Here is a 27,231-nt window from a genome sequence, read left to right on the forward strand (position 1 = left end):
AGAGAAAGAGAGAGAGAGAGAGAGGCAGGCAGAGACACAGGCAGAGGGAGAAGCAGGCTCTATGCAGGGAGCCTGACATGGGACTCAATCCCGGGTCTCCAGGATCAGGCCCTGGGCTCAAGGCGGCGCTAAACTGCTGAGCCACCCGGGCTGCCCTCTGACCAGGTTTTTTATTTTTTTTTATTTTTTATTTATTTATTTTTAAATTTTTATTTATTTATGATAGTCACAGAGAGAGAGAGGCAGAGACAAAGGCAGAGGGAGAAGCAGGCTCCATGCACCGGAAGCCCGATGTGGGATCCGATCCCGGGTCTCCAGGATCGCGCCCTGGGCCAAAGGCAGGCGCCAAACCGCTGCGCCACCCAGGGATCCCTCTGACCAGGTTTTTTAAAATAAAAATTGACAGGCTAATTCTACAACTTATTTGGAAATGCAAAGCATTTAAATTAACCAAAGTTATTTTGAAAAAGAACAAAATTGAAAGATTTACACTATTTCATTTATTACAAAGGTATAGTAATCAAGACAATAACAGATAACTGGAACAGAAGATTCCTAAAATAGTAAAATAGACCCATATTTATATGGTTGGTTGATTTTAGCCAAGATGCCATGGTAATTCAATGAAAACAAGAAAATCTTTTTAAAAAATTGTGCTGAAGCAACTGGATAGCCAAATGGTGGGGGGACGCTGTTACTTCACATCACACATAAAATTCAACAAAAATGGATCACAGATCTAAGAGCTAAAATTATAAAGCTTCTAGTAGAAAACATAGGAAAAAATCTTAGTGAATCTTTGTGATTTTGTTTGGCAAAGATTCTTTAATACATGACATAAAAAGCAGGAACTATAAAAAGAAACTGATAGATTGATAATTGACAAGTTAAAAATACTTGCTCTTTAAACAACACTGTTAAAAAAAATTAAGTCAAACCACAGACTAGGAGAAAGTATTTGCAAAACACATATCTGACAAAGGACTTGTATTTAGCACATGTAAAGAACTTTTACAACTCAGTAATAAGGGGGCAAACAATTCCACTTTTAAAAATTGACAAAAGATTTGAACAGACATTTGAAAAGCACGAGATACTATCATGCACCTATCAGAATGACTAAAATTAAAGACTAACCATACCAAGTATTAGTTACAATGTGGAGTGACTAGCAACATCTGGTAGGAATATAAAATGGACTACCACTTTGGAAAGCAGTCTGGCAGTTTTATTAAACGTAGATCTCCCATATGATGCAGCATTCCACTACCAGATATTTTCCCAAGAGAAATGAAAGCATATTTCCTCAAAAGATTTACACCTGAATGTTCACAGCAGCTTTATCCATAATAGCCCCAAACCAGAAACAACCTACATAACCTGTCCACAAATGAATGAATAAAAAGAGAGATTATATTCTCACCAAATAGTGTACTACCAACAATAAAAAGGGATCAACTACTGATACATGCAACAACCATGGAAAAAACTCACAAGAATTATGCTGAGTGAAAGAAGCCAGACAAAAAAAGGAGTGCATACAGTAGGAGTCTATTTACATACAATTCTAAAAATGGTAGCTGTACATGTCAAAAGTCATCAAACTATTATGCTTAAATATGTATATATTACTGTACTTCAGTTATAATTCAATAAAGCTGTAAAGAAAGAAAAAAAGTAGAATAAAGTGTCAAGTACTGAACTTTGCAAAATCTTGACACTTAAGTGGAGAAGGAAAAGAACCATTAAAGGAGGAAGAGAAGAATTGATCACATGCAGGGTAAGAAGCAAACTGTTAGTTATCAGAGAACCTATCTAAGCAAGTTTCAGGGGAGTTATAAACTGTGTTGAAAGAAGAGAAATTAGGAAAGTCAGTGGCTAAGAAAAGACCAGTGGATTTGGCATTAGAAGATATGCATCAAACTACAGAGAGGAGAATTGAAGCCAGAATGTCAAGGGTTAAAGGAACGGGAGGTCAATGAGATGCAGTGTAAGGACAACACTCACTGGAGAAATAGTAAAACTGAAGAGACTGAGCTGATGCAAGATAGAAGTTTCACTCATCGGTTATATGCTCCTTTCCTTCTTGATGACCACAAACAATATAAATACATTTATGTCTTATTGGCATTATAATCAAAGATATTGGACTAAGCTACTGCAACATTAAAATTTTTTTTCCAGGACCTGGGCACCTGGGTGGCTCAGTCGGCTAAGCATTTGACTCTGGATCTCCACTCAGGTCTTGATCTCAGCACTGTGAGCTCAAGCCCTGCGCTGGCTTCCATGCTGGGCACGGAGCCTATTTAAATAAAAAATTCCAGGGCCAAAACAGTATATTTGCATGAAAATATTCCTTAGAACTTTCACACCTTTTCACAGTTCAATACCTAAGTAATGACTGATGGGAGAGGATGCTCTAGTAACAACCCTGTTGAGTACTTGCTCCAGAATTTCTTGTCTGATCATCTCATGGATCTAAAAAGAATAGAACAGTCAATAAAATATTCCATAGTGACCTTCAGCTTACAATTGCATCAATTCATGTTAGGCAAAACTTGACTATTTCAAAGACAAGTATAAGTGTAAGTCATCTGGAAAGACAGAATCACTTAATTCTATCCTCATTCTGTTCTCAGAAGATTCATTAGCAGGGCGAACTACCATGTTTATTAGCCTAAGAGAGAGCTCACACAAAAGTATTGCCATGTCTTAGGTTCAGCATCAAAAAGGAAAACTTCTACTTAAGGTATCCATTACATGCCAATACTCATTATCTGACAGTATGCTATGCATGACTTTCATCTTAAAATTTAAAAGCCCATGAAAATTTCTGGAAATCTCAAAAATCTTTACCAAACCCTTCCTCAGTTTCTGGAAGCACAGCAGTCACCTAAAAAAAAGACCTGTTTTGAACTTTCACTCGAATTTTCATTAAAATTCTTACCTCAACTTGATTACTTCAAAGTACAGACTAATTTCTTTCAGACTTCAGACTAACAATAGATTATTAGTAAATTATATGCTCTACAGATGCTTTGACAAAGACAACATAACATCTGTGTGAAAGCAAAGAGAACCTCACTAGTTTAAAAAAAAACATTTAAAATAAAAAATATTAAAATCTCTTACTCTTTTAATCAGATTACTATTAAAAAGGGCCATTTATATCATCTAACACACAACAGTCAAGGACTATTATATGCATTCGCTTCATAGTTCTGGATCAGAACACTAGATTCACATTTAAATTAGTCTCCAAATAGTATATTCAGCATATACTTTTGGCATGTAGCTACATTAATTCAATGTCAAGAAAATGACATAGAAGAATCATTAACAGGGATCCCTGGGTGGCGCAGCGGTTTGGCGCCTGCCTTTGGCCCAGGGCGCGATCCTGGAGACCCAGGATCGAATCCCACATCGGGCTCCCAGTGCATGGCGCCTGCTTCTCCCTCTGCCTATGTCTCTGCCTCTCTCTCTCTCTCTCTGTGACTATCATAAATAAATAAAAATTAAAAAAAAAAAAGAATCATTAACAAAGTTGTTTGGCCTCAGACATAACCTAGCTTTTGTTTTAATTGAAAGGAAATGCATTTTTGAAAGCTATTTCAGAAATTAAGATTGAGAGGACAGGTGTTATATAGCAATAGATTTAAAAAATATAACAACTATTTTGGTTTCTATAAAAACAACGAACCAATAAGCATGATTCTTCAAGCTTGATGTAGAGACCTAAAAGATTATCTTTTATATAAAGTAATAGTGTCCAAAAGCACCCCCTAAAACAGAAATGATCAAAAATGATTTACTACTAGAGGAAGAAGAGGAAATCATGGAAAGCTAATTTATATTCAAACTTCTAAGAAGCAGAAAAAAGGAGAAATTAAAATAAATGAAGAACTCATATAAATAAAGGATGAAAAAGTAAATATTCCAGCAAGCTGGATCTGTCATGTTTTAATTACTATCCCAACCTCTGTTCCTGGAAACTGCTGTATACTCAAATATCCTTGTCCTCCAAACTCCCAGACTAATGTCATGCCCTGTTGATAATATAATTTTACAGAATTAACTGGAGACTCACCTTAAAAGTTTCCAACAGAATATTAGCTCCCAGCTTACATGCATGCTGGTTTGGTATTTTAGAAAGACTTGAGCTGGTTTCAATAGTCTTTCCATCAAGAATCTTCTTTGGCCCATATGAATCCATCAAAATGAAGCCAAATTCTACCAGGCCCTGAGTAACATGATCCCAACTATGAACACTGCAAGAAAACAAAGCTTAGTTAAAAAGAAAAACCTTCACATTCACTGTCATGTTTACACATTTCTCAAAACTTGATCTGGATCACCAACACTCTTCACATGAACCTTTTTTTTTCATGCGTACTTATCTGTTGGAATTTGGAATTCCTATCAGTATTTCCACTGAGAGAACACTGGGAAAATCCAGAAACTACAGAATATTCAAAAACACAGATGAAACTAGAATATTTCAGTGTACTGACCATTACATGTTTCCATTCAGGATTTCATGACTCAAGTTAATTGTTGCTTCTTCTATTTCCCCCATGACACTAACAACACTTATATTCTATCCATGCTTAAAAGTTTGCCTCTCTCCCTAGACTGAGTTTCTACATGGTAGAGACCATCTTATAGTCATATTTCTACCCATACAGCCTGGCTTAAGACTAACATTTAGAAGGCACACAGTAAATATTTATAGCATGAATATTTACATTCATATTTATATATTTATATCACATGCACACTTACAGTACAAATCAATGTATGATCTGGTTTCAAAAGCATGAGGTAAACCTACAAATAACCTTTTGCACAGCAGTAGAATCCTTGGTGATTTTATAACTTTTAATGTTACCCACAGTACTGGAAATGATATGCTTATAATAACCTCTATATTATTATATCTACCTGCTAAACAGCAACAGATTATAATATAGGATTAAAGAATAAAGGCCACACTTGTGAAAATTCTCATAATATTTTGACAGATTTTAATAATATCCATACTCTGGAGATCTGGGATCAAGATAATAGACTGAGCTCATGCTCTATTTTTCTCACTCCCAATACCTATAAATGATGGAAAAGATACACATCTTTTATGTGGCTATATAAGGTACACATACACAGTCCATAATATGGAAAATTAAGATGTGTTTTTGACTGACGAGAAATTATAAAGAATCCTTAAAAAGTGAAAGAAATGTAACACAAGAATGAAAGATGAAGCCACAGACCACATGGTGCAAAATGAAGGGGTAATTCCCAAAGCAGATACCTAAAGTAGATATGCTGGGAACGGGAAGGGACTTTAGGGCAACTAGTGTGAGGACTAGCTGGAATTTCCCAGCACAAACAGTTAGGTACACAGCATTCTTCTCTACCTTCTTCCCCCCAACAGCCCACTGCACCCCCAGTTTATGGTAAGAAGTGAGCAAAAATGAGGCCTGTCCTTAGGTGGGATCTGTGAGTAGAGGAGCTTGGGCCTCAGTGGCGGAGAAGCACTCTGAGAGTATGGCAACATGCTGGAGAATTAGGGAGGTCAGCCCCTAGCATATCCCACCACTATCTTCACATCAGAGGTAAACCGTATTAAACAGTACAGCACTGTCAGACAAACTAACGGTGAACACCAACAACGAGACAACCAATAATCACCAAATATAAGGGAAAAAAGCACGTTGAAAGAGAAGCACCAAAATTCAATGAAGAGAACACCTGAGGGAAAGGGTTAATGGAACAAAAAGATTTTTAAAAGTCTAATAAATACCCTTAAGTGATATTATAGCATGAAACAAAAAAAACAGACTGTTATGAAAAAAACAACTGGAAATGTTAGAAATGAAAAACATGATTGCTAGAGTGTAAAACTCAACAGATAAACCTAAAGGTAAAATAAACAGAGCTGAAAAACAAATTAATGAAATAAAAGAGTCAAGGGATTTTTGTGGAATTTCACATAAAAAGACAAAAATATGAAAAGCTTGAAAGAAAAATTAAGAAACGCAGCACACAAGGACATTCCAACAGCTAACAGGAGGGAACGGAGATAAAAAAAGGGAGGGATTAATTAAAGAAAATAAGGAGAAAAGCAGAGTTTAGGAGACATGAATCCTTACAATTGAAAGGGCATGTATCAAGCAGGAATGAATTAAAAAGGAATCTGTAAATTGTGTTATATTTCAGAACATCAAAAATAGAAATAAATTCTTATAAGTGCCCATGAAGATTATCTGCAATAGTACAAAGAATCAGGTAATCATCAGACTTTCCGTCAGTAATTCTAGATGCAAAAAGACAACAGAAAATGATTATAAATCTAAAATTTTACGTCAAACTATTGTTCAGTGGGAGGGCAAAAATCAAAACATTTTCAGATATGATAATACTCAGATTATTGCTTAACAATCTTTATAAGGATTATTGAAAGAAGTGGATAAATATGTGTACTAAGGTTCTTTTTTATTTATTTATTCATGAGAGACAGAGAGAGAGAGAGAGGCAGAGGGAAAAGCAGGCTCCATGCAGGGAGCCTGATACGGAACTCGATCCCAGGACTCCAGGATCACGCTCTGGACCAAAGGCAGGTGCTCAACTGCTGAGCCACCCAGGTGTCCCAAAATGGATTTTTTTTTTTAAATTTATGATAGTCGCACAGAGAGAGAGAGAGAGGCAGAGACACAGGCAGAGGGAGAAGCAGGCTCCATGCACCGGGAGCCCGACGTGGGATTCGATCTCTGGTCTCCAGGATTGCGCCCTGGGCCAAAGGCAAGTGCTAAACCGCTGCGCCACCCAGGGATCCCCTCAAAATGGATTTGTTTAGGGGCACTTGGGTAGCCCAGTCACTTAAGTGTCTGCCTTCAGCTCCCTGCTTCTTCTGACCCTCTCCCCAACTCATGTTCTCTCTTTCCAATAAAAATAATCAATCAAATGGATTTGTCTAAAACTGCTGATTCAGTTTCATTCCACCGGCCCTAAACTTCAACAGTTAAAGCAAATAAAACTTTTAATATTTTTTTTTTTAACTCACCTAAAAAGCCAATAAAGACTCAGACCAAGAGAGTTGTAATATCATGACAGGGTCAAAGGCACCTAGTTTAGTTTTGTATTCTTGCTATCAAGGTGGCCAAGAAATCAAATCTTGGGATTTAAGGATTTTTTGATACAGGAAAAGTTTGCTTGACCAATTTCAAGGGATTAAACCTCAATGTGTGAAGACAACAGCCACCATCATTGGTTCTCTCTGCTGAGCCCCACATATGACATCATGGTGCATTTTCTAACACCAAATACCTTATGAACCTACTGGGGTTTGGTTCAGGAACTCACCTATTCTTTACGACTTCCAAGATCATGGTTGAAACACAAGACCTTTGAGTGACTAGATTCTGAAGAAATTTTGAACCTTGGAGAAGCTGAAGATCCTTAAAGCTTTTTACAACTGAAGCTTTTAAAAGGTCAAACACCTAAAATAATGAAAGAAATAGGAAAATGAAGCAAAAAATAATAGCCCATGCTTTAGAATATTTACTTTGTTAACTTCCTACTTGCTGCCATATACTGGTGTCCCTAAGATAGCTATTTTACTAGGTGAGTATGATACAAAAATCATGACTTTCAGTGGGTGTTTAAGAGTTGAAGACAAGTAGGCATTCCTTAAGAGAGAAAAGGGCTGGAGCCCCTGAGTGGCCTCACTTCGTTATGTGTCCAGCTCTTGATTTCAGCTCAGGTCATGATCTCAAGGTTGTGAGATCATGTCAGGCTCCACGCTGGGTATGGAGTCTGCTTAAGATTTTCTCACTCTGGCACACCTGGGTGGCTCAGTAAAAGCATCTGCCTTCAGCTCAGGTCATGATCAATTGCAGGGTCCTGGCATGGAGCCCCACATCGGGCTCCCTGCTCAGTGGGGAGCCTGTTTCTCTCTCTCCCTCTGCCCCTCTCCCTGCTTATGCTCTCTCTCTAATAAAATCTTTTAAAAAAAAAATTTCTTAAAAGAAAAAATTCACTATTAAAAAAAAAATTCTTTCATTCTCCCACTCCTTCTGCTCCTCCCTACCTGCCTTGCTCTCTCTTCGAGAGAGAGAGAGAAGGGTAAAAATCAATATCAATATTACCCACAATCGGGGAACACACATAATAAAAAAGGGGAAAGTAGTTTATATTTCCATATTTGCAACTAAATGGTTCTCATTAATTTCAACTCAATCAGGGACAACTTCTTAGAAAGCTGCAACATCACAGACCGCAGGTGAATTCCCAGCTAAAGTTCCCATCTCACCACCCGAACTGTGTGATAAGCTTCCACTCTGATTCCCATCTTACCACTGGGCTTACCACCCACAAGAAGTAAAGGTATAAACCAAGAACCTGAGACATCTCCAGGCAGCTCCCAGGAAACAGAGTGGGCCTACACACTTTACGGAGGACTTTTCTGCCAGCAGAAGGCTAATAAAGGGTTCTTGTACTCCATATCAACTACAGAAAGAACCAAAAAGTCAGTAATAAATACCTGTTCCTCATATCTTTGTATTCTTGTTACAGAGAGCAGGAGGGCAATGCTGAAGGAACATATGTTATTACTGAAATCTTGTCCTGCCTACAGAGAAACCAAAAAGGAGTCATTATTTACATCTTAAAAGAAGAACAAAACCTACTGAAAACAGGTCCTTAAATGGATCAGAAACCTGAACTTAAGACCTAAAACTGTAAAACTTTAAAAACAAAATGTATTGGAAAATCTTTAAAACTTTGGATTCAGTAAAAATTATTTAGATACAACCCAAATGCATAATTTATAGCAGAAAAAATTAAAAAACTGGACCCCATAAAAATTCTAACTTTTGTGCTTCAAAGGACACCATTAAGAAAACAGATGAGCCACAGGCTGGGAGAAGTACTTGCTAACTATATACATGATAAAGGACTTAGAATACATAAAGAATTCTTAAAATTCAATAAGACACACAATCAAAAAATGGGCAAAAGATTTAAATAGACATTTCCCCAGAGAAGGTATCAGAACAGCTACTCAGCACACAAAAAAATGCTCAATTATCAGTCATTAAGAGACTGCAAAGAAAAACCTCAGTGAGATACTGTTTCACACACACTGAAACAGCTATGATAAAAAAGACAGTAACAAATGTTGGTGAGGATGTTGAGAAATAGGAACTCTCATACAGTGCCAGTTTGGGAATGCAAAAATAACATAGCCACTTTGGTGGTTTCTTAAAAATGTAAACATATATTTATCACCTGTAGGTGTCTATTCAAGAGAAGTGAAAACACATGTCCACAAAAAGACCTGCATGTGAATGTTCATAACAGCATTATTCGTAACAGCCCAGAATTGGAAACAGGTCAAGAGTCCATCAACTGGTGAACAGCTAAACCAACTGATAGATCGACACGATGGAATACTATCAAACAAGAAAAAGGAATGAAATACTGACACGGGCTACAACACATGGATAAACTTTGAAAACTTCATGCTAAACAAAAGAAGCCATACACAAAAGATCATATACTGTATGATCCCATTTATGGGAACTGTCTAGCAAAGGTAAATCTATAGAGACAGTAGATTAGTGGTTGCCTGGGACGGGAGAGCTCGGAATGTGACTTTACAATAAATGGGCTGAAGGATCTTACAGGGTGATGAAAATGTTTTAAACCTGGATTACGGTGACGGTTGCACAACAAGGTAAACTTATGAAAAATTACTGCATTGTAAACTTAAAATGGGTGAATTTTATGTTATGTAAATTATGTCTCAGAGAAAGACAAATACCGTATGATCTCATTCATATGTGGAATTTAAGAAACAAAACAGATGAACATAGGGGAAGGGAAGGAAAAAGAAGATAAAAACAGAGAGGGAGGCAAACCCTAAAGAGACTTTTAACTCTAGGAAACAAATAGGATTGCTGGAGGGCAGGTGGGTGGGCAGATGCAGTAACTGCGTGATGGGCATTAAGGAGGGCACTTAATGTAATGAGCCCTAGGTGTTATATGCAACTGATGGATCATTACATTCTACCTCTGAAACTAATAATATACCATATATTAACTAAATTGAATTTAAATTTAAAAAATAAAATAAAAATTAAAAAATCATATCTTAGTAAAATTTTAAAAATAGGTCTTTGAGGCCTAAAATAAATGATAACCAAAAGACAACAACACCCAAAGACAAAACAGAAAACCAACAAACAAAAATACAGTGGAGTAGATCAAGAAACACAAAACTTGGTGAGTGGTGCCTGGGTGGCTCAGTATATTAAGTATCTGCCTTTGGCTCAGGTCATGATCCCAGGGTCCTGGGATCAAGCCCCTCCCTGCTTAGCAGGAGCCTGCTTCTTCCTCTCCCCACTGCTTGTGCTCTCTCTGGCTATATTTCTCTCAGGTAATTAAAAAAAAAAAAAAAAAAAAAAAAAAAAAAAAATCTCTGCTCAGCAGGGAGTCTGCTCCTCCCTCTCCCTCCGCCCCTCCTTATGCTTTCTCCAAAATAAATAAATAAAATCTTAAAAAAAAAAAAAAAAAAAAAAAAAGAAAGAAATACACCAGAGAGCCCAATGCGAGGCTCCATCCCAGGACCCTGAGATCATGACCTGAGCCGAAGGCAGACGCTTACCTGATTGAGCCACTCAGGTGCCCCTGATTTCTAACTTTTAAATGATTCACCCCTCCAAAAAAAAAAATAATAATAATAATAACAACATATGCAAGAAAGTGAAATAAAGTAAATGTGGCAAGATATTTAAAAACTGGTGAACCTAAATGAGAGGCATATAGATGCTCACTGTGCTACAGTGTTTCAAATTTTCTGTGGGTTAAAAATTTCTAAATAAAATGCTGAAGGAAAAAATAGGTCCTTTATCTGTATACTACTTTTCTTTAAAAGAGTTTGAAACACTTCTGGTTTTTACCTTACCACTTCACAAATACTTAATGATAAATGACTTATTTTCATAAAACCCCATAATACACTATTAAAAATAGGCAATATCCCAATTCTTAAATGGGGAAACAGAGCTCAAGGTTGAAGCTCACATAAGACGACAATGGAACTATGATTAAATGTTAAGCTTCCTGCTGAACAGTCCCCATTTTTTTTCTTTTTAAACATCAAAACATTTAAGGCATAGTTTTAAAATGGAATTTGCTTAAGAATGTAGTGACATATATTTCCTACTTTCTTTTTTTTTATTTAATTTTTTTATTTCCTATTTTCAAAGTAAAAGGCACCCTCTAAATCGAGGGTCATCGTACAATGCTTCCACTTGTCTCCTATAATTAAGGGATATCAGAGAGGCTTGAGTTCAAATATGTTTCATAAAAGAGATCCTAGATCACCATAAGTCTGTAGCTACCTTTAAGTGCTTCAGGAGTTCTCTGCCTAGTTCACAGTCCAGTTTGATGGCAAACACGATGTGTAGGATAACGGTGCCTTCAACGTGACGAAGTTCACCTGATGGCACAGTAACAAGATCCAACAGCCTAAAAGATTCAACAGAAAAGTATGAGCTACAGTTTGAGCAAGAGACAAAAGTACAGATACTCAGCTGAACAAGCAGACCAACTCAAGTTGAACTCATACTATCACTGGAGGCAGCAAATAGAAATTCTACTGCCCTATTCCTGCTCCTTTATAACAAAACTTCTTTTTTTTAAAAAAAAATTTTTTTAATTTTTTTTTTTAAATTTATTTATGATAGTCATACAGAGAGAGACAGAGAGGCAGAGACATAGGCAGAGGGAGAAGCAGGCTCCATGCACCGGGAGCCTGACGTGGTATTCGATCCCGTCTCCAGGATTGTGCCCTGGGCCAAAGGCAGGCGCCAAACCGCTGTGCCACCCAGGGATCCCTGTAACAAAACTTCTTGACAGAATTGTCTATTGTCATTAATTACACTTTTTTACCTCTTCTCAGTTAAATCCAATTCAACCAGGCTTCTGCCCCTCCCCACCCACTCTCCTCAATTGACTATTCTTGTAAATTACAGATGACCTCTATGTTGCCAAAACCAATAATCTAGTTCCACCTTAACACCCAGCAGACATGAAACAGTTGACCATTTCTTTTTTGAAACACTCTCTTCTCTTCTGGTGTACTGTCACTCAATTCTTCTCCATTTTTTTTTTTCCCCTGCTGGCTCATCCTCGCTTTACGTGGTGGAATGCTCCTGAGCTCAGTCTTGATTTTCTTTTTCTTCACAATTTCCCTAGGATTCCCCAGTCAGTCCTGTGGCTTTAGTTCTTTCCAATCTCTTATTTCCAGTCCTGACCTCTCCCTCTAACTCGACTCTCTGCTTAATACCTCCATATGGGATGCTAATACACATGTGAAACTTAACATGGTTAAAACTGAGCTTATTTTTTATTTTGTCTTACATCTGCTTTTCAGTCTTTCCTAACTCAGTATATAAGACCACCTTCTAATCAATTGCTCAAGCCAAATAACAAAGTTACCCTAGAGTAGAAGTGGTAGGCTGCAATTGGATTAACAGCATGAGCTCTGCAGCCAAACTGCCCTGATTGAACTCTCAGCTCTACTACTATATATAACCTTGGGATATTCCTTAATTCCTCTGTGCCTCAGTTTCCACATGCATAAAGTAGAAGCAAAATAGGGTTCTTATGAGGTTAAGGTGCTTAGAACAGCACCAGGCACAGGTGCTTCAGAAAAAATCTTTTTCAGACACGTTACTTATTCCACTAGCTGAGAATGTTTTCTCTGATTTATATATTGTGGTTCTTATCATTCAGGCTTCAGTTAAAGTGGCACGCTCTCCAAGAGGTTTCCCTTGACCACTCAATCTTAAGTAGCTACACTGTCACTATCACTTGATCCATTTGAGTTACCTGCATAGCACTTCCTAATATTTTTATTTATTTCCTGTTCTCTTCTCACCAATACTTAAACTCCTTGAGAACAGGGACCTTGCCTGACTGGTTCATCACTGTAGCCCCAGGGCCAAATAGTTTTTGGCTCAGAATAGACAAAAATAGTTTATTAACTTGCAATTTACACAATTACTGCTCTGCTCCTGAAGAGCTGTAAATGAGCAAGGCGAAGAGGCTGCTTTAGTACTGAGCAGCTCAGAGAGGACTAGGGAAGTTCTGTGCTGAGGTGAAGGTAGGGACTGGAAGGTTAAATAACAAGGGTAAAACACACATAAGATGCAACTGTAAAAAAGATTTTATTTCTGTACTGTATTACTCACTCATCACCACTCTGTTCCTCATTGTGTTGCTTATCTAGCTCGCTGAAGAAGGTTATGATTCCTTCCAAAGCCCTCCTTCTGCTTCCCTAAAAAAATACAGAACAGGTAAGGTCTCCTCATAAAAGACAAGATCACCAAGTTGAACTTCCTAAATAGGTAAATTACAACCTGAAGTCACACTAAGCATTTATAGAATATTTTTTTTGTGTGTTGAAATTGTGTTTGAAATGCATCTTAGTGTTAGACTTAGGTTAAGGTGCCAATAGTCCACCCTCTTTGAGATCTTCATCCCTTCTGCTACCACGCATACACAGATTGTGAGAGTACAAGAGTCATATAGGTTTTCTGAGGCTGAGAAGCATGATCCTTTTACCCATATCATCAGACATGAAATGAAAGCATTTATGCCTTAGTATGTAAGCCAAGAGTATGAAAAGCTGAATGGCCCAACTGATCATTCTACCAGAGATTAAAAAACATCTGTATATTTGTTATTTATACCTTTGAGGAGAGAACCAGAAGCTGATAGACCAGAGGTGGTATTTCTTGAAGATTCAACTTGGAGAACATTCTCAACACTTTTTCCATCACAAATTCCACCTCTTCTGCAGTCAGAGGGACATCCCTGTGGATCAAAGACTCTCAAGGCCAGAGCTATGGCCTAATTTGGGAGATACCAGAATATTATAACTGTCCTTTGGTTTTTATCAAAGAGAGAACTTTAAAGGGGACCAAAAAACTTACATAAGCAAAGTCACATTGGAAAAGAAATCATAGTTATACTTTAAATAAGCAATTAAAGTAAAAAGAGGGGAGAAAATCTTAGAAAAGAGAGGTACAAATACTCTTACTTGGGGGAAAGCAGTGTGTGAGCTTCCTAAATTTCAATTTCTAGCAGGCAAGTTCAAATAGCAGGGTATAAAGAGAAAAGGGAATAATGATACTTACTTGAACATGGAAGTGAGTTGGATTACATATTTCCGATCCCATCTGGTTAAAGAAAATGACTAGTATGAAAGTTTATCTCAATTTAACTTATTTGCATATTACTATGAAAAAATTAATAAGGAGGGAAAAAATTAAGGCCATATCAAGTACCACCGGAAAACAAGATAAAATAACCAATGAAATAACAGCTTTTAACCTCTAAAACTATAAAAATAAAAGTCTGGTGATAGTACTAAGAATTTTTGGGAAACAAATGCTCTCCACATACTGTTTTAGATAGTATATACTGATATAACCCCTCTGGAAAGACAAGCTGACAATACTTATCAAGTTTAAAAATGCAAATAACCACAGATCCCCTACCCAAATTAGTATTAGAAATATATCACAAGTACATGCTTATAAAAGATCACCTAGATATGTAAGGATGTTCATTGCAACACTTTTTATAATAGCAAAAAACCCAAATTACCATATATTATTTATTGGGAAAAAAAAACCCTACTCTTAACAACTGGAGATTAGCCACTTAGAATAGCATGGAACTATTAAAAAGAATGATGTAGAGTTGTATATACTGACATGAATAGATATGTTAAATGAAAAATGCAAGGTATATTACAATGTGTATTGAATAAACTCTTTAGTGTATTAAAAACAAACAAGGGGAGCCTGGCTGGCTCTGTGAGGAGCATGTGACTCTTGATCTCAGGGTCGAGTTTAAGCCCCATGTTGGGTATATAGGGATTATTTAAAGCTAAAACTTAAAAAAAAAAAAAATCGTTTTTTAAAGATTTATTTATTCATGAGAGACACAGAGAGAGGCAGAGACACAGCCCTGCAGGGAGCCTAATGCAAGACCCAATCCCAGAACCCTGGGATCATGACCTAAGTTGAAGGCAGAAGCTCAACCACTGAGCCACTCAGGTGCCCCTCTTAAAAAAAAAAATTTTTTTTTAAAGATTTTATTTATGTATTCATAGAGACAGAGAGAGAGAGAGGCAGAGACACAGGCAGAGGGAGAAGCAGGCTCCATGCAGAGAGCCTGACATGGGACTCGATCCAGGGTCTCCAGGATCACAACCTGGGCTGCAGGTGGCGCTAAACCGCTGTGCCACCGGGGCTGCCCGTTTTTTTTGTTTGTTTGTTTTTTAAGATTTTTAATTTAGGGGATCCCTGGGTGGCGCAGCGGTTTAGCGCCTGCCTTTGGCCCAGGGTGCGATCCTGGAGACCCGGGATCGAATCCCACATCGGGCTCCCGGTGCATGGAGCCTGCTTCTCTCTCTGCCTCTCTCTCTCTCTGTGACTATCATAAATAAATAAAAATTAAAAAAAAAAGATTTTTAATTTAAAAACAAATAGATAAGAACACGTGAGCTGATACATACTTATAATGTCATAAAAGCTGTTACTTCTGACTTACATAATCTTGGGGGCTCCCTTCTGTTTCTTTTTAATGTACCCAAATGTAATCATTCTATTTTACAACCAAGTATTCTCTTTATTTCAATGACTATATAGCAAGACGTTTTCATCTTTGGTGGTTTTGTGCATCTCATTTTTAATGGGTTTAAGTTTCATGGAGTGTTCTATCTTACCTAACATAGGTTACACACCATAACCTACATTTCTCTATCATTGTAATGCTTAAGCGGGTCACAAAGTTCTGGGTTGAACATTTGTATGTATGAGTATTTTCTTATTATGTTGGAATCTTTCCTTATTTCTGGTTTAAAGATACAACCATTATTTATATATCCCACCCATTCAAAAAACATATAAAAGATATACAGCAGCAGAGTGACTTCCCAGCCTTAAGGACCTTGGGAGTCCATAAAACACTGGAGGACAAAACTGCTTTAAGATGAACAGTCAAGTAAAGAGAAACTATATTGTAGTCTTAGAACAGAAAATACAGATATTTCTTAAAAATTCATCACAGACTAAATGGTTTTACAGTTGTACATTATAAACAAAAAAAAGACTAAAAACTTAATGATACAAATTCCTGATATAAACAGTAATCCTGTTTTTTTGCCAATTGTATGTCTGAGAAAGTGCTACACATTTTAAGACTTACCTGCCAGAACACAGGGTGTTAATCAACTGCTTCTTATATTCTTCCCCACTCAGTACATCTAGAAATGCAAAATACACTGAGAAATAAATCTGATTAAGTGACTAGCCGAAAATGCCACTAAAATTGAAAGAAAATTACCTTTTCCATAAGCAAGATTTTCCTTATTGGCAACAAGGGCAGTGAGAATAATAGGTAACAACTCCAAAGATTTTCCATTCGTTAAGCTGCCCTCTTCGATAGCACCAACAAACTCCTTGGCTATTTCAACCAGCAATGGTCCTGGAAAATTATGAGCCTAAAAATTCATGGGATAAAGAAAATGTTAAGCAGAAATCTAGAGTCTTGGTATTTCTTTCCACAAAGCAGTGTCTTTTGCTGAATTAATAGAAGTGGCACTAAAGCCCAGAACTGGTCCTTTAAGGGATCCAGGAAATCGTTCTGCTCTAGAGAAACTTATAATTGTAAAAGATTTCAAAGGTCAAAATCCTAAATTAGTTCTCCAATGTTCTCTTTATTTTTTTCCAATGTTTTCAAATACTCTTCAAAGATATCAGATACCCACAATATCAGAAATTAACATAAACATGGGTTTATGGCTCATCCATCAACTATTCTTTTTTTTTTTTTTTTAACAGTTCTTATTCATAGTAGGAACTATGCTATGTTTGGCACATTTAAGTTTTCCCACCCTTAACAAATTACAACCCTCCCTGCCTCCGGCCAATTTACCCAAAACCAAAAAAGTTTTTGTTTTTCATCTTACCTCTAGCATTAGTAATCCTATGATCTCGGATGCTACTTCTTTCTGCAAATCCCCTGATTCCACCAAGTGAATACCACAAATGTATATTTTAAGTCTCCTAAGAGCTCCAGCTTCCTCAGAGCAGGGGGAACCTTATTGTTTTAAACGAGTGGTACAGAAACAAAGAAAGAAGAAAAGAAGTCTTATAAAGTTGAAGGGCAAACAGGAAAAGTGAACAGCATTATAGTTTAATATAGAAGTAGAATTATCAAACTACTGATTGCTATAGTGTTTAGAACAGCAAAATTTAGGAGCTTTACAAAAGTACTTAAATTAGATAACTCAAATGTCATCTTTTCTTCCTCTATCTATATCATTAATTTTTATTTATATCATTAAATTTTTAACATAAGCTTATAGTACAAAAAGGGACATACCTTTAAGATACCTCAGGGCCTTTTTGGGTCCAGTAACACAAATTAAATGTCTTTACACATTCCACTTCAAAACATCATCACTGAGTAATGTCAGCAGGAATGGCAGAATAATAATGACCTCAGAAAATCCTTTCCTCCATAAAAGCAGTAAGAAAACTGACAGAAATAATGAAAACTATCAAAAACAACAATCCTAAGAGAGGAGAGTGGTTATCTGATTTCCAGAATTCTCACAAAATATCACAAGAGGGGGCACCTGGGTGGTTCAGTGGTTGAGCATCTGCCTTTGGTTCAGGTTGTGATCTGGGATCCTAGGACTGAGTCCCATACTGGGCAGCCTGCGAGGAGCCTGCTTCCCTCTCTGCTTATGTCTCTGCCTCTCTCTCTGTCTCTCATGAAAAAAAATAAATAAAATCTTAAAAATAAAATGTCCCAAGAGTATGGCCTGTAAACAGGAAAAAGGAAAAATCAATAGAAACTGTCCCTGACAGAGCTTAGATGCTAGGTTACAAGATTTTAAATCAGCTGTTTTCAGTATGTTCAAAGAAGAGGAGGAAACCATGCCTAAAGAACTAAAGGAAATATAAGAACAATATCTCACCAAGTACAGAATATCAACAGAGACAGACAGAAATTATAAATAAGTAGGGGCGTCTGGGTGGTTCAGTCAATTGAGCATTTAATTATTGATTTCAGCCCAAGTTATGATCTCAGGGTCATGAGCTTGAGCCCCACTCCAGGCTCTGAACTCAGCATGGACTCTGCTTGAGTTTCTCTCCTTGCCCCTCCCCCCACTCCTGCATACATGCATGCACATGCATGCATGCTCTGTCAAATCTTTAAAAAAAGAGAAATCGTAAATTAATTAATTAATTAAAAATCTGGAATAAGAAAAATAATTGATCTGAAAAACCTATGATAAGGTCTCAATAGGAGATCTGACCTGATGGAAGAAAGGACCAGAGAACTTAAAGATAGGGCAACTGGGATTATCATCTGAGGGACAGAAAGTGAAGAAAAATGAACAGAGCCTCAAAGTCCTGTGGGCTATCATCATGAATGCTAACATAGACACAATGAAAATCCAGAAAGGAAGGAAAGAAAGGGGCAAAAAGAAGAAATCATCAGCAGCCTTTGAGGGGCTCCTCTGGCAACCCCCGGTGCCAGGGCTTGTGCCTGAACCTTTTTCCCTGCAGCCTCTAGGCAGCTTTTTAACCATCCCGGAGCTCTTTCCCAAAACGTGGACCAAATGGAGACAATAAAGCTTTTTGCAGAAGAAAAAAAAAAAAAAAAAGAAGAAGAAGAAATCATGGCCAAAAACTTCCCAATTTTAATGAATGCTAATTTACAAATTTAAGAAACTCAATAAATTCCAATGATAAACACAAGAAGTACACTTAGACATACCATAGCAAACAGTCAAAATCAAAGACACCTCATCATAGCAAAAGCCATATACGAAAAATCCACAACTAACACCATATCCAATTATTAAAGATTGAAAGCATTTCCATAAAACATGAAAACTATAAGGATGCCTACTCTTATCACTTCTATTCAACACAGTATTAAAATTCCAGATAGAGTAATTATTGTATTTAGGGCCACTGAACTGTATACTTAAAAAAAGGTCAAAGACAGAATCTTAAAAGCAATAAGAGAGAAGCAAGTCATCTGGAAAAGAGATAGTCAATATAATTAACAGCCAATTTCTCAACAATAACAAAAGCAACAAAACACCTCCCTGCCCCCCCACCACACAACACAGAAAGGCAGAAAAAAACACAGTAACATAGTCAAAATGCTGAAAGAAGGACTATCAACCAAGAATTCTACAACCAGAAAAAATGTCCTTCAAAAATGAAGGAGAAATTAAGACATTCCCAGATAAACAACGGAGAGAATTTGATGCTAGAAGACTTACCCTACTGCCAAAGGGAATCCTTCAGGCTGAAATGAAAGAATACTAGGAAGTAATGTGAATCCACATGAAATAGCACCAGTAAAGGTACTACATAGGAAAATACAAAAAGGGGATCCCTGGGTGGCGCAGCAGTTTGGCGCCTGCCTTTGGCCCAGGGCGCGATCCTGGAGACCCAGGATCGAGTCCCGCATCGGGCTCCCGGTGCATGCTTCTCTCTGCCTGTCTCTGCTTCTCTCTCTCTCTGTGACTATCATAAATAAATAAATAAATAAATAAATAAGGAAACCAAGTTGGATTCCTTAAAAAAAAAAAAAAAGGAAAATACAAAAGGCAATAGAAATATACTTCTTATTTGTAAATAGTTTTTATCCTAGCTAATTTATAAGATCTGCATAAAGTAGTAATTATAAATCTGTGCTGATGGGCATAAATGTGTAAAGATGTCATTTGTATGACAATAACAACACAAAAGAGGGAGGAGGAGAAAGAAGCTACATACAGAACAAAGTACTATAAACTATTAAAACTAAGCTGGTATTAATCTGAACTAGACTGTTATTTAATAAATAGTATACTAGAAAATAGTACACTAGAAAATATTTAAACACAACACAGTTTTTTTAAAAAAGATTTTATTTATTTATTTAATTTTTTTTTTTTTAGATTTTTATTTATTTATGATAGTCACACACACACAGAGAGAGAGAGAGAGAGGCAGAGACATAGGCAGAGGGAGCAGCAGCTCCCTCTGGGGAGCCTGATGTGGGACTCAATCCTAGACCCCAGGATCATGCCCTGAGTCAAAGGCAGATGTTGAACCACTGAACTACCCAGGTGTCCCAAAAACACATAAATTTAAAAAATACATAAGACAGAAAAAGCAGAGGAACTTGGCTAACTCAGTTGCAGAGCATGCAACTCTTGATCTCAGGGTGTAAGGCTGAGCCCCACAGTGGGTGTAGAGATTACTTAAAAAAACAAAAACAAACACACCACTTAAAAAAGGACATAAAGAGTAAAATGGCAGATGTAAGCCCTATCTTATCAATAACTACAATAAGGTGATTAGACATTCTAACCAAAAGACAGAGATTAGCAGAATAATTTTTTAAAAAATTCAGTTATATGCTGTTAACCAGAGACACAATTTAGACTCAAAGGTATACAGTTTGAAAGTTAAGGGACAGAGAAAGATTTACCAGTCAAGCAGTAACCAAAGAGTTAGATTGGCTATATAAATATTAGAAAAAAGTAGACTTTAAGACAAAAATTATTACTGGAGACAAAGGACATTTTATAATGATTAAAAGATCATCAAGGTATGTACAATTACAAGTATATAAGTACTTAACAAAAGAGCTCCAAAATACACAAAGTAAAAACCAACAGAACTGGAGAAAAAGACAATTCAACAATAATTAAAGACTTCAATATCCTGCTTTCAATAATGGATAGAACAATTAGAAGATCAACAAGGACACACACATAAACAACACACTAGATCTAACAGATATCTATAGAACACTACACCTAGGGCACCTGGGTGGCCCAGTAGTTGAGCATCTGCCTTTGGCTCAGTCATGATCCCAGGGTCCTGGGATTGAGTCCCACATCAGGCTCTCTGCAGGGAGTCTGCTTCTCCCTCTGCCTATGTTTCTGCCTCTCTCTCTGTCTCTCATGAATAAATAAATAAAATCTTAAAAAAAAAAAAAAGCCTACTGCATTTCTATACACTAGTAATGAACAATCAGATGATTAAATTAAGAAAATCCCATTTACAATAAAAATAGAACATTTAGGAAGAAATTTAAGAAAAGTGTAAGAGTTGTATTCTGAAGATTATAAATATTACTGAGAAATAGAGAACCTAAGTAAATGGAAACACATTCCATATTCATGTAATCAAAGACTTATGCTAAAATAGCAATACTTCTCAAATTCATACACAGACCCAACACAATCTTTGCTAAAACTCCAGCTTTTCTTTTTCAGAAACTGATAAGCTAATCCTAAAATTTATATGGAAACACAAGGGACCCTGAATATCCAAAATAATCCTGAAAAAGAAAAAGTTGGAGGACTCAAACTTGCCAGTTTTAAAACGTACTACGAAGTTACAGTGATTAATAGCATGGTCTTGCCATAAGGAGGCACACAGAGTAAGGGACTAGCACTCTGAGTCTAGACACAAACCCTCACATTAATGGGCAATTGATTTTCAGTTAAGGGGCTACTGAAAACAAGAAAGGATGCCTCACGCCATACACCAAAATAAACTTAAAATGGATCAAAGATCTAACTGTAAGAGGTAAGCCTATAAAACTTTGAAGAGAAAAATATAAGTTTAAATCTTCATGACTTTGTATTAAGCAATCGTTTCTTAGATAAAACACCCAATGCACAAGCTACAAAAAACAAAACAAAAGGACATCAAAAAACTTTGCACTTCAAAGCATACTGTCAAAAAAGTGAAAAAACAACCCAGAATGGGATAAAATTTTTGCAAATCATATATTTAATAAGGGACATATACCTAGAATATGTAAGAAACGATTATAACTCGATAATAAAAAGACAATCCAATTTTTAAAAGTGCAAATGATCTGAGTAGACAGTTCTCCAAAGAAGATATACAAATGGTCAGTAGGCACATGAAACGATGCTCAACATCATTAGCCATCAGGGAAATGCTTATCAAAACCACAGTGAGATACCACTTCATCTTCCCTAGTATGGACTGCAATGAAAAAGACAGCCAGTAACAAATGTTGACAAGGTTACAGAGAAGTCATCATCCTCATTCAGTGCTGATAGGAACATAATATAGAAGTCACTGAGATATTCCAAATCATGAAACCCCAATGCTCACTTGCCCCCTGTTAAGCACAGATTAAATACTCAATGTTGCTGTTCTCTACCATTTTAAAAGCACAAGTAAACCAAAGTGGATTTTAGGATGTGCGTCCTTTATGGGCCCCCAAACCAGCAATACAATCTCAGGTACCCACTTGAACCTCCTTCAGTAAAATTATTTCAATCCACAAGACAAGAGACTGCTGCTATAGTTGATTTTATAAAATGCTGAAAACATAGGAAAGCTTCATTCAAACAGTAAAAAAAAAAAAAAGTAGCAGTATATGCACCCAATCCAGGGGGGTAGAAGTGGCATTAATTATTACCTTTGAAGATGGCTCGCAGAAGTGCTCCAGCAGCTTTTCCTTTCACTGCCTGATTCTGAAGGAGATTAGCCAACTGCAATCAAAAAAGGAAAAAGCTACAAGTCTCTGGTAATAATTTCTCTACTCCAATGACTTAAATTCCCAAAGTGAGTCATCTGTCAGGTTCATACCCTTCAGAGACTTCAAGTATCACAAATAACATTGATTTAGATAGGGCAGAGTAGATCCTTGTTTTTGTTTTTATTTTTTTTTAGCAAGGTAGATCTTAACATGATGCAGGGCTGTCAGACTGAAATTTATTCACATCTTCATTCTATAATTGTCTAAGTACAACAGAACTTACTAAAGAGAGAAAAGAGAGCGAAAGAATGTTTTCAAATAGATCAGTCTTGCTCCTTATGTAGAGAATGGCTTGTGTGTGTGGGGCTTAAGAGTGAAATAGGGATATGTTAGGAGACTGCTACACTGTTCAAAAGTGATAGTGGTGTAGCCCAGACAGCAGGGGAGATGCTACTGGTTGAACCCCCTCACCCAAATTCATGTTAGAGTTCTAATTCCCAGGACCCCAGAATATGACCTTATTTGAAAAGAGGGCTGTTGCAAATGTAATTAGTTAGGTTGAGGTCATTACGGTTGGTGCTAATACAACTATCCTTATAAAAGGGGGAATCTTGGACAGAGAGACACATGTATAACAAGTGTGCCATGTGAAAATGAAGGCAGAGATCAGGGTGATAGAAGTTAAGGACTTCTATCTTCTTCTAAGAAGTTAAAGATAGCCAGCAAACCCCTGGAAGCTAGGTTTCTCACAGCCTCAAAGAAACCAACACTATGAGCACTTTGATTTTGGACTTTGAGTCTCCAGAACTCTAAAAATAAATTTTGTTTAAACTACTGTTTGTAGCGCTTTTGTAATTGGCAGCCCTGGCAAACTAATAAAGATGATGAGATAGACTGAAGATGTATTTGAGAGCTCAAATCAATAGGACTTCGCTGTGCTCTGAATGTTTATGTTCTCCACCCTCTTCCCATTGGTATGTTGGTATCCTAATGCCTGATGCGATAGTATTTGGAGATAATTAGGTCAGGAGGGTAGAACTCCCATGAATGGGCCCACCGAGCTTCCTATCTCCTTCCACTGTGAGGATATAAGATGAAGTCTGCAACCCAGAAGGGAGCCTTCATCTGACCATACTGGCACTCTCATCTCGGACTTCCAGCCTACAGAACCAGGAAAAATAAATGTTCCTCATTTACAAGCCACCCTGTCGGCCATAGTTTCTTATAACAGCCTGAATGGACTAAGATGGACTTCCTCATGGGTGAGCAGTGAAAAGAGGGTGTGATGAAGAAACAGAAATCAAGAAGGATTCTAACATTTCTAGCTTAAGCAACTAACTGGGTGAATGGTGGCATGAGCTATTGACATGGTGAAAATTCGGTATTTAGCATCTAAATCACCCAGAGTTTGTTAAGACGAATTGCAAGGTACCAGTTTCTGATGCGGGGCTCAGAGCTACTTCTTAGTTCAAGTGGAAATGCCAAGTAGTTAACAGGATAATGCCACAATGAAGCTTGAAAAGAAAGAGTTCAATGAGACATACAAGATCATTCAGAGAAAGATGTAAAGAGAGGAGAAGCACCAATATTCAGGGATTTAAAAGGAGGAGCAGCGGCCAACAAACACTGAGAAGTAAGGTTGTCAATATCCAGAGAAATGAAGTGTCACAGAAGCCAAGACTAATAAAACGTGGATTTGTTCTCTTCCAGAACTACATCTGCCTGGTCTTTTGGACTGGAGTCCATCTCCCCCTTCCTGAATACATAATAAGGAAGTACCTGACTGCTTCACCTGAAACCTCCAACAGAATAGTCAGCCCTTGACACAGCCCTCAGAGAAGGGGAGTTCTCAACCAGACTTAACCAATCTTAAGTCTCAACCAATCTTTAAAAAAAAAAAAAAATCCTATTTAAAAAGTTCATGGTTTATTTGTATTTCTCCCTTCAATCCCCTGCCCAGGGCTGAGGGCACAGAGTCAAATACTTGGATTAGTTCCTTTTTTTTCTCTTCCTCCCCACCTTCAGTATGGTTATAGAATTCTTCCTGAGTTTCTTAATTCTAAGGATACACAGATACATGTATGCTTTATTTCCTTCTTTCTTATGTAAAAGATAGAATAATACACATTTTTCATCTTAAGTTAATAATATCTCCTGGAAATCACAATCAGTCCAGAGTGAACTTCATTCTTTTTCACAGATTCAAAGAATAACTGTGTGCATAATATAACTTCGTATTGCTGGAGGGCCATCTTTAGGGTATTACTAGAAGTGGGGTGAGTGGGCTGAGGGGAAACGCATATAAGTAGTTTTGTTAAATAGCATCAAATTCTAATCACGGTCTTACTATTTCTGCATTCCTACCAGCACTGTATGAGTGACTGTTACCCTAGTCTCACCAAGAATGTATAGAGGTGTTCATTTCTTTTCCTAGTCTGACAGGAAAGAAATAGTAGCTGTTTCATTTTATTTTTTATTTATTTTTAAAAAGATTTTATTTATTCATGACAGACACAGAGATAGAGGCAGAGACATAGGCAGAGGGAGAAGCAGGCTTCCTATTGGAAGCCCAATGCGAGACTCAATCCCAGGACTCTAAGATCACGCCCTGAGCTGAAGGCAGATGCTCAACCAACTGAGCCACCCAGGCAGCCGTAGCTGTTTCATTTTAATTTGCTCTTGTGAGTAGAGCATCTTTTCTTATGTTTACAGTCATTTTTTATGTCTTTTTGTGATTATCTTCTTCACTCCTTTTGCTCTTTTTCTATGGGATTTTTGCCCCCCCCATTATTGTAAGTTATTTATGAATTAGGGATATTTATCCTTCAACTGTGATACACTGCAAATCTTCTCCCAATTTGTCATTTGTGTTTTGATTCTGTGTATGGTGTTTTTGTCAAGTAAATTTTCTTTACACGTAGGTAAATTTATCAATCTTTTAGCATACCTAGATTTTGAGTCCTAGAAAAGCCTTTACTAAAAGTTAAAAAAAGAGGAATCTTGTTTTTCTAATATTTAGACTTTTAAAAAAATTTTATTTATTTATTCATGAGAGACACACAGAGAGAGAAGCAGAGACACAGGCAGAGGGAGAGGCAGGCTCCATGCAGGGAGCCCAATGTAGTACTCAATCCTGGGACTCCAGGATCATGCCCTTAGCCAAAGGCAGATCTCAACTGCAGAGCCACCAAGGTGTCCCTAGTATTTAGACTTTTAAAAAAGATTTTGAGAGCATGTACACACACACAAAAAAAAGGGGGAAGGGCAGCAGAAGAAGGGAGAGGGACAAGCAGACTCCCATTGAACATGGAGCCTGCAGCCCAGGTCCAATGCAGGACCCTGAGATCATGACCTGAAATCAGTGTTTAACCACTAAGCCACCCAGGAACTCTAGAGTTGATTTTTACATTTAGATTTGATTCATGTGGAGGTTTTCTTGGACAGTATATAAAGAATATATCCAATTTTATCTTTTTTTTCCCCTATCTAGTTGTCCCAACACCATTTATTAAATACAATCTTTGCCCCAATTATCTGGAATATCACTTTATCATATACTAGATTTTACATGTAGTTGGGTCTATTTTGAGACTTTATTATTCCATTATCTGGTCGTCTTTTCATGTACCAATACCACACTGAATTAGTGATGGTTTCTGGTACGTTCATTATCTGGCAGGGCTGGTCCTTCCTCAGAGATCTTTTATTTCAGGGTTTTCCCAGCTATTTTTATTTTTCTATATGAACTTTGTTTTTATGTGTATGAAATGTTATTCATTTTTACATAATTTTGATTTTGCTACCTTGCCTTTTTTAATTTTATTTTTTTAAAGATTTTATTTATTTATCCATGAGAGACACAGAGAGAGGCAGACACAAGCAGAGGGAGAAGCAGGCTCCATGCAGGGAGCCCTACGCGGGACTCAATCCCAGGTCTCCAGGATCAGGCCCTGGGGTGAAGGTGGTGCTAAACCGCTGAGCCACCTGGGTTGCCCTCCCTTTTTAAAAAAAAAAAAAAAAAAAAAAAGATTTTACTTATTTACTTGACAGAGAGACTGAGAGAGCGTAGGCTGGGGAAGCACCAGAGGGAGAGGGAGAAGCAGGCTCCCCAGTAAGCAGGGAGCCCCATGTGGGGCTTGATCCCAGGACCCCAGAATGACCTCGGTAGAAGGCAGGCACTCAACTGATTGAGCCACTTAGGCACCCTTCTACCTTGCTTCTTGTAGATGGTTTGATCACAGATTCTTTCTGGTTTTCTAGGAATACTAGTAGGACATCTGCAAAGACACATGGCTTTATATCTTTTTTCCTATTCTTCTGCCTTTGTTTTCTCTAGGTTAACTGCATTGGCTAACACACCAGGACAATGTTGAACAGTAGTGGAGAGAGTAGGCATGCTGCCTGGTTCTTGGTCTCAGTGGTCTCATTACCATGCCTCTAGGGTTTCCCATTAAAATGCTGACTTCTGGGATCCCTGGGTGGCGCAGCGGTTTGGCGCCTGTCTTTGGCCCGGGGCGCGATCCTGGAGACCCGGGATCGAATCCCACGTCGGGCTCCCGGTGTATGGAGCCTGCTTCTCCCTCTGCCTCTGTCTCTGCCTCT

General features: G+C 37.5%; 1 protein-coding gene across 2 annotated transcripts in view; it reads right to left on the bottom strand.

Annotated features, from left to right (window-relative positions):
- The window catches only part of FANCI (FA complementation group I), a 73,792-nt gene that overhangs the window by 42,371 nt on the left and 4,190 nt on the right, over positions 1–27,231 (bottom strand). For both annotated transcript variants that reach the window (XR_008664556.1, XM_055326271.1), the window contains exons 3-14: positions 22,570–22,642; positions 17,051–17,181; positions 16,426–16,582; positions 16,288–16,345; positions 14,208–14,249; positions 13,761–13,884; positions 13,260–13,345; positions 11,406–11,532; positions 8,543–8,629; positions 7,363–7,499; positions 4,088–4,268; positions 2,391–2,478 (exon numbers count right to left, since the gene is read on the bottom strand). Coding sequence is in view for 1 of the 2 variants with exons in the window: in XM_055326271.1 (XP_055182246.1) it covers positions 2,391–2,478; positions 4,088–4,268; positions 7,363–7,499; positions 8,543–8,629; positions 11,406–11,532; positions 13,260–13,345; positions 13,761–13,884; positions 14,208–14,249; positions 16,288–16,345; positions 16,426–16,582; positions 17,051–17,181; positions 22,570–22,642 (1,291 nt within the window). In the remaining variant the exon portion in view is untranslated. The remainder of the gene's footprint in view (positions 1–2,390; positions 2,479–4,087; positions 4,269–7,362; positions 7,500–8,542; positions 8,630–11,405; positions 11,533–13,259; positions 13,346–13,760; positions 13,885–14,207; positions 14,250–16,287; positions 16,346–16,425; positions 16,583–17,050; positions 17,182–22,569; positions 22,643–27,231) is intronic.

This window comes from Nyctereutes procyonoides, unplaced genomic scaffold (genome assembly GCF_905146905.1).
Source record: "Nyctereutes procyonoides isolate TBG_1078 unplaced genomic scaffold, NYPRO_anot_genome, whole genome shotgun sequence".
Classification (NCBI taxonomy): Eukaryota; Metazoa; Chordata; class Mammalia; order Carnivora; family Canidae; genus Nyctereutes; species Nyctereutes procyonoides.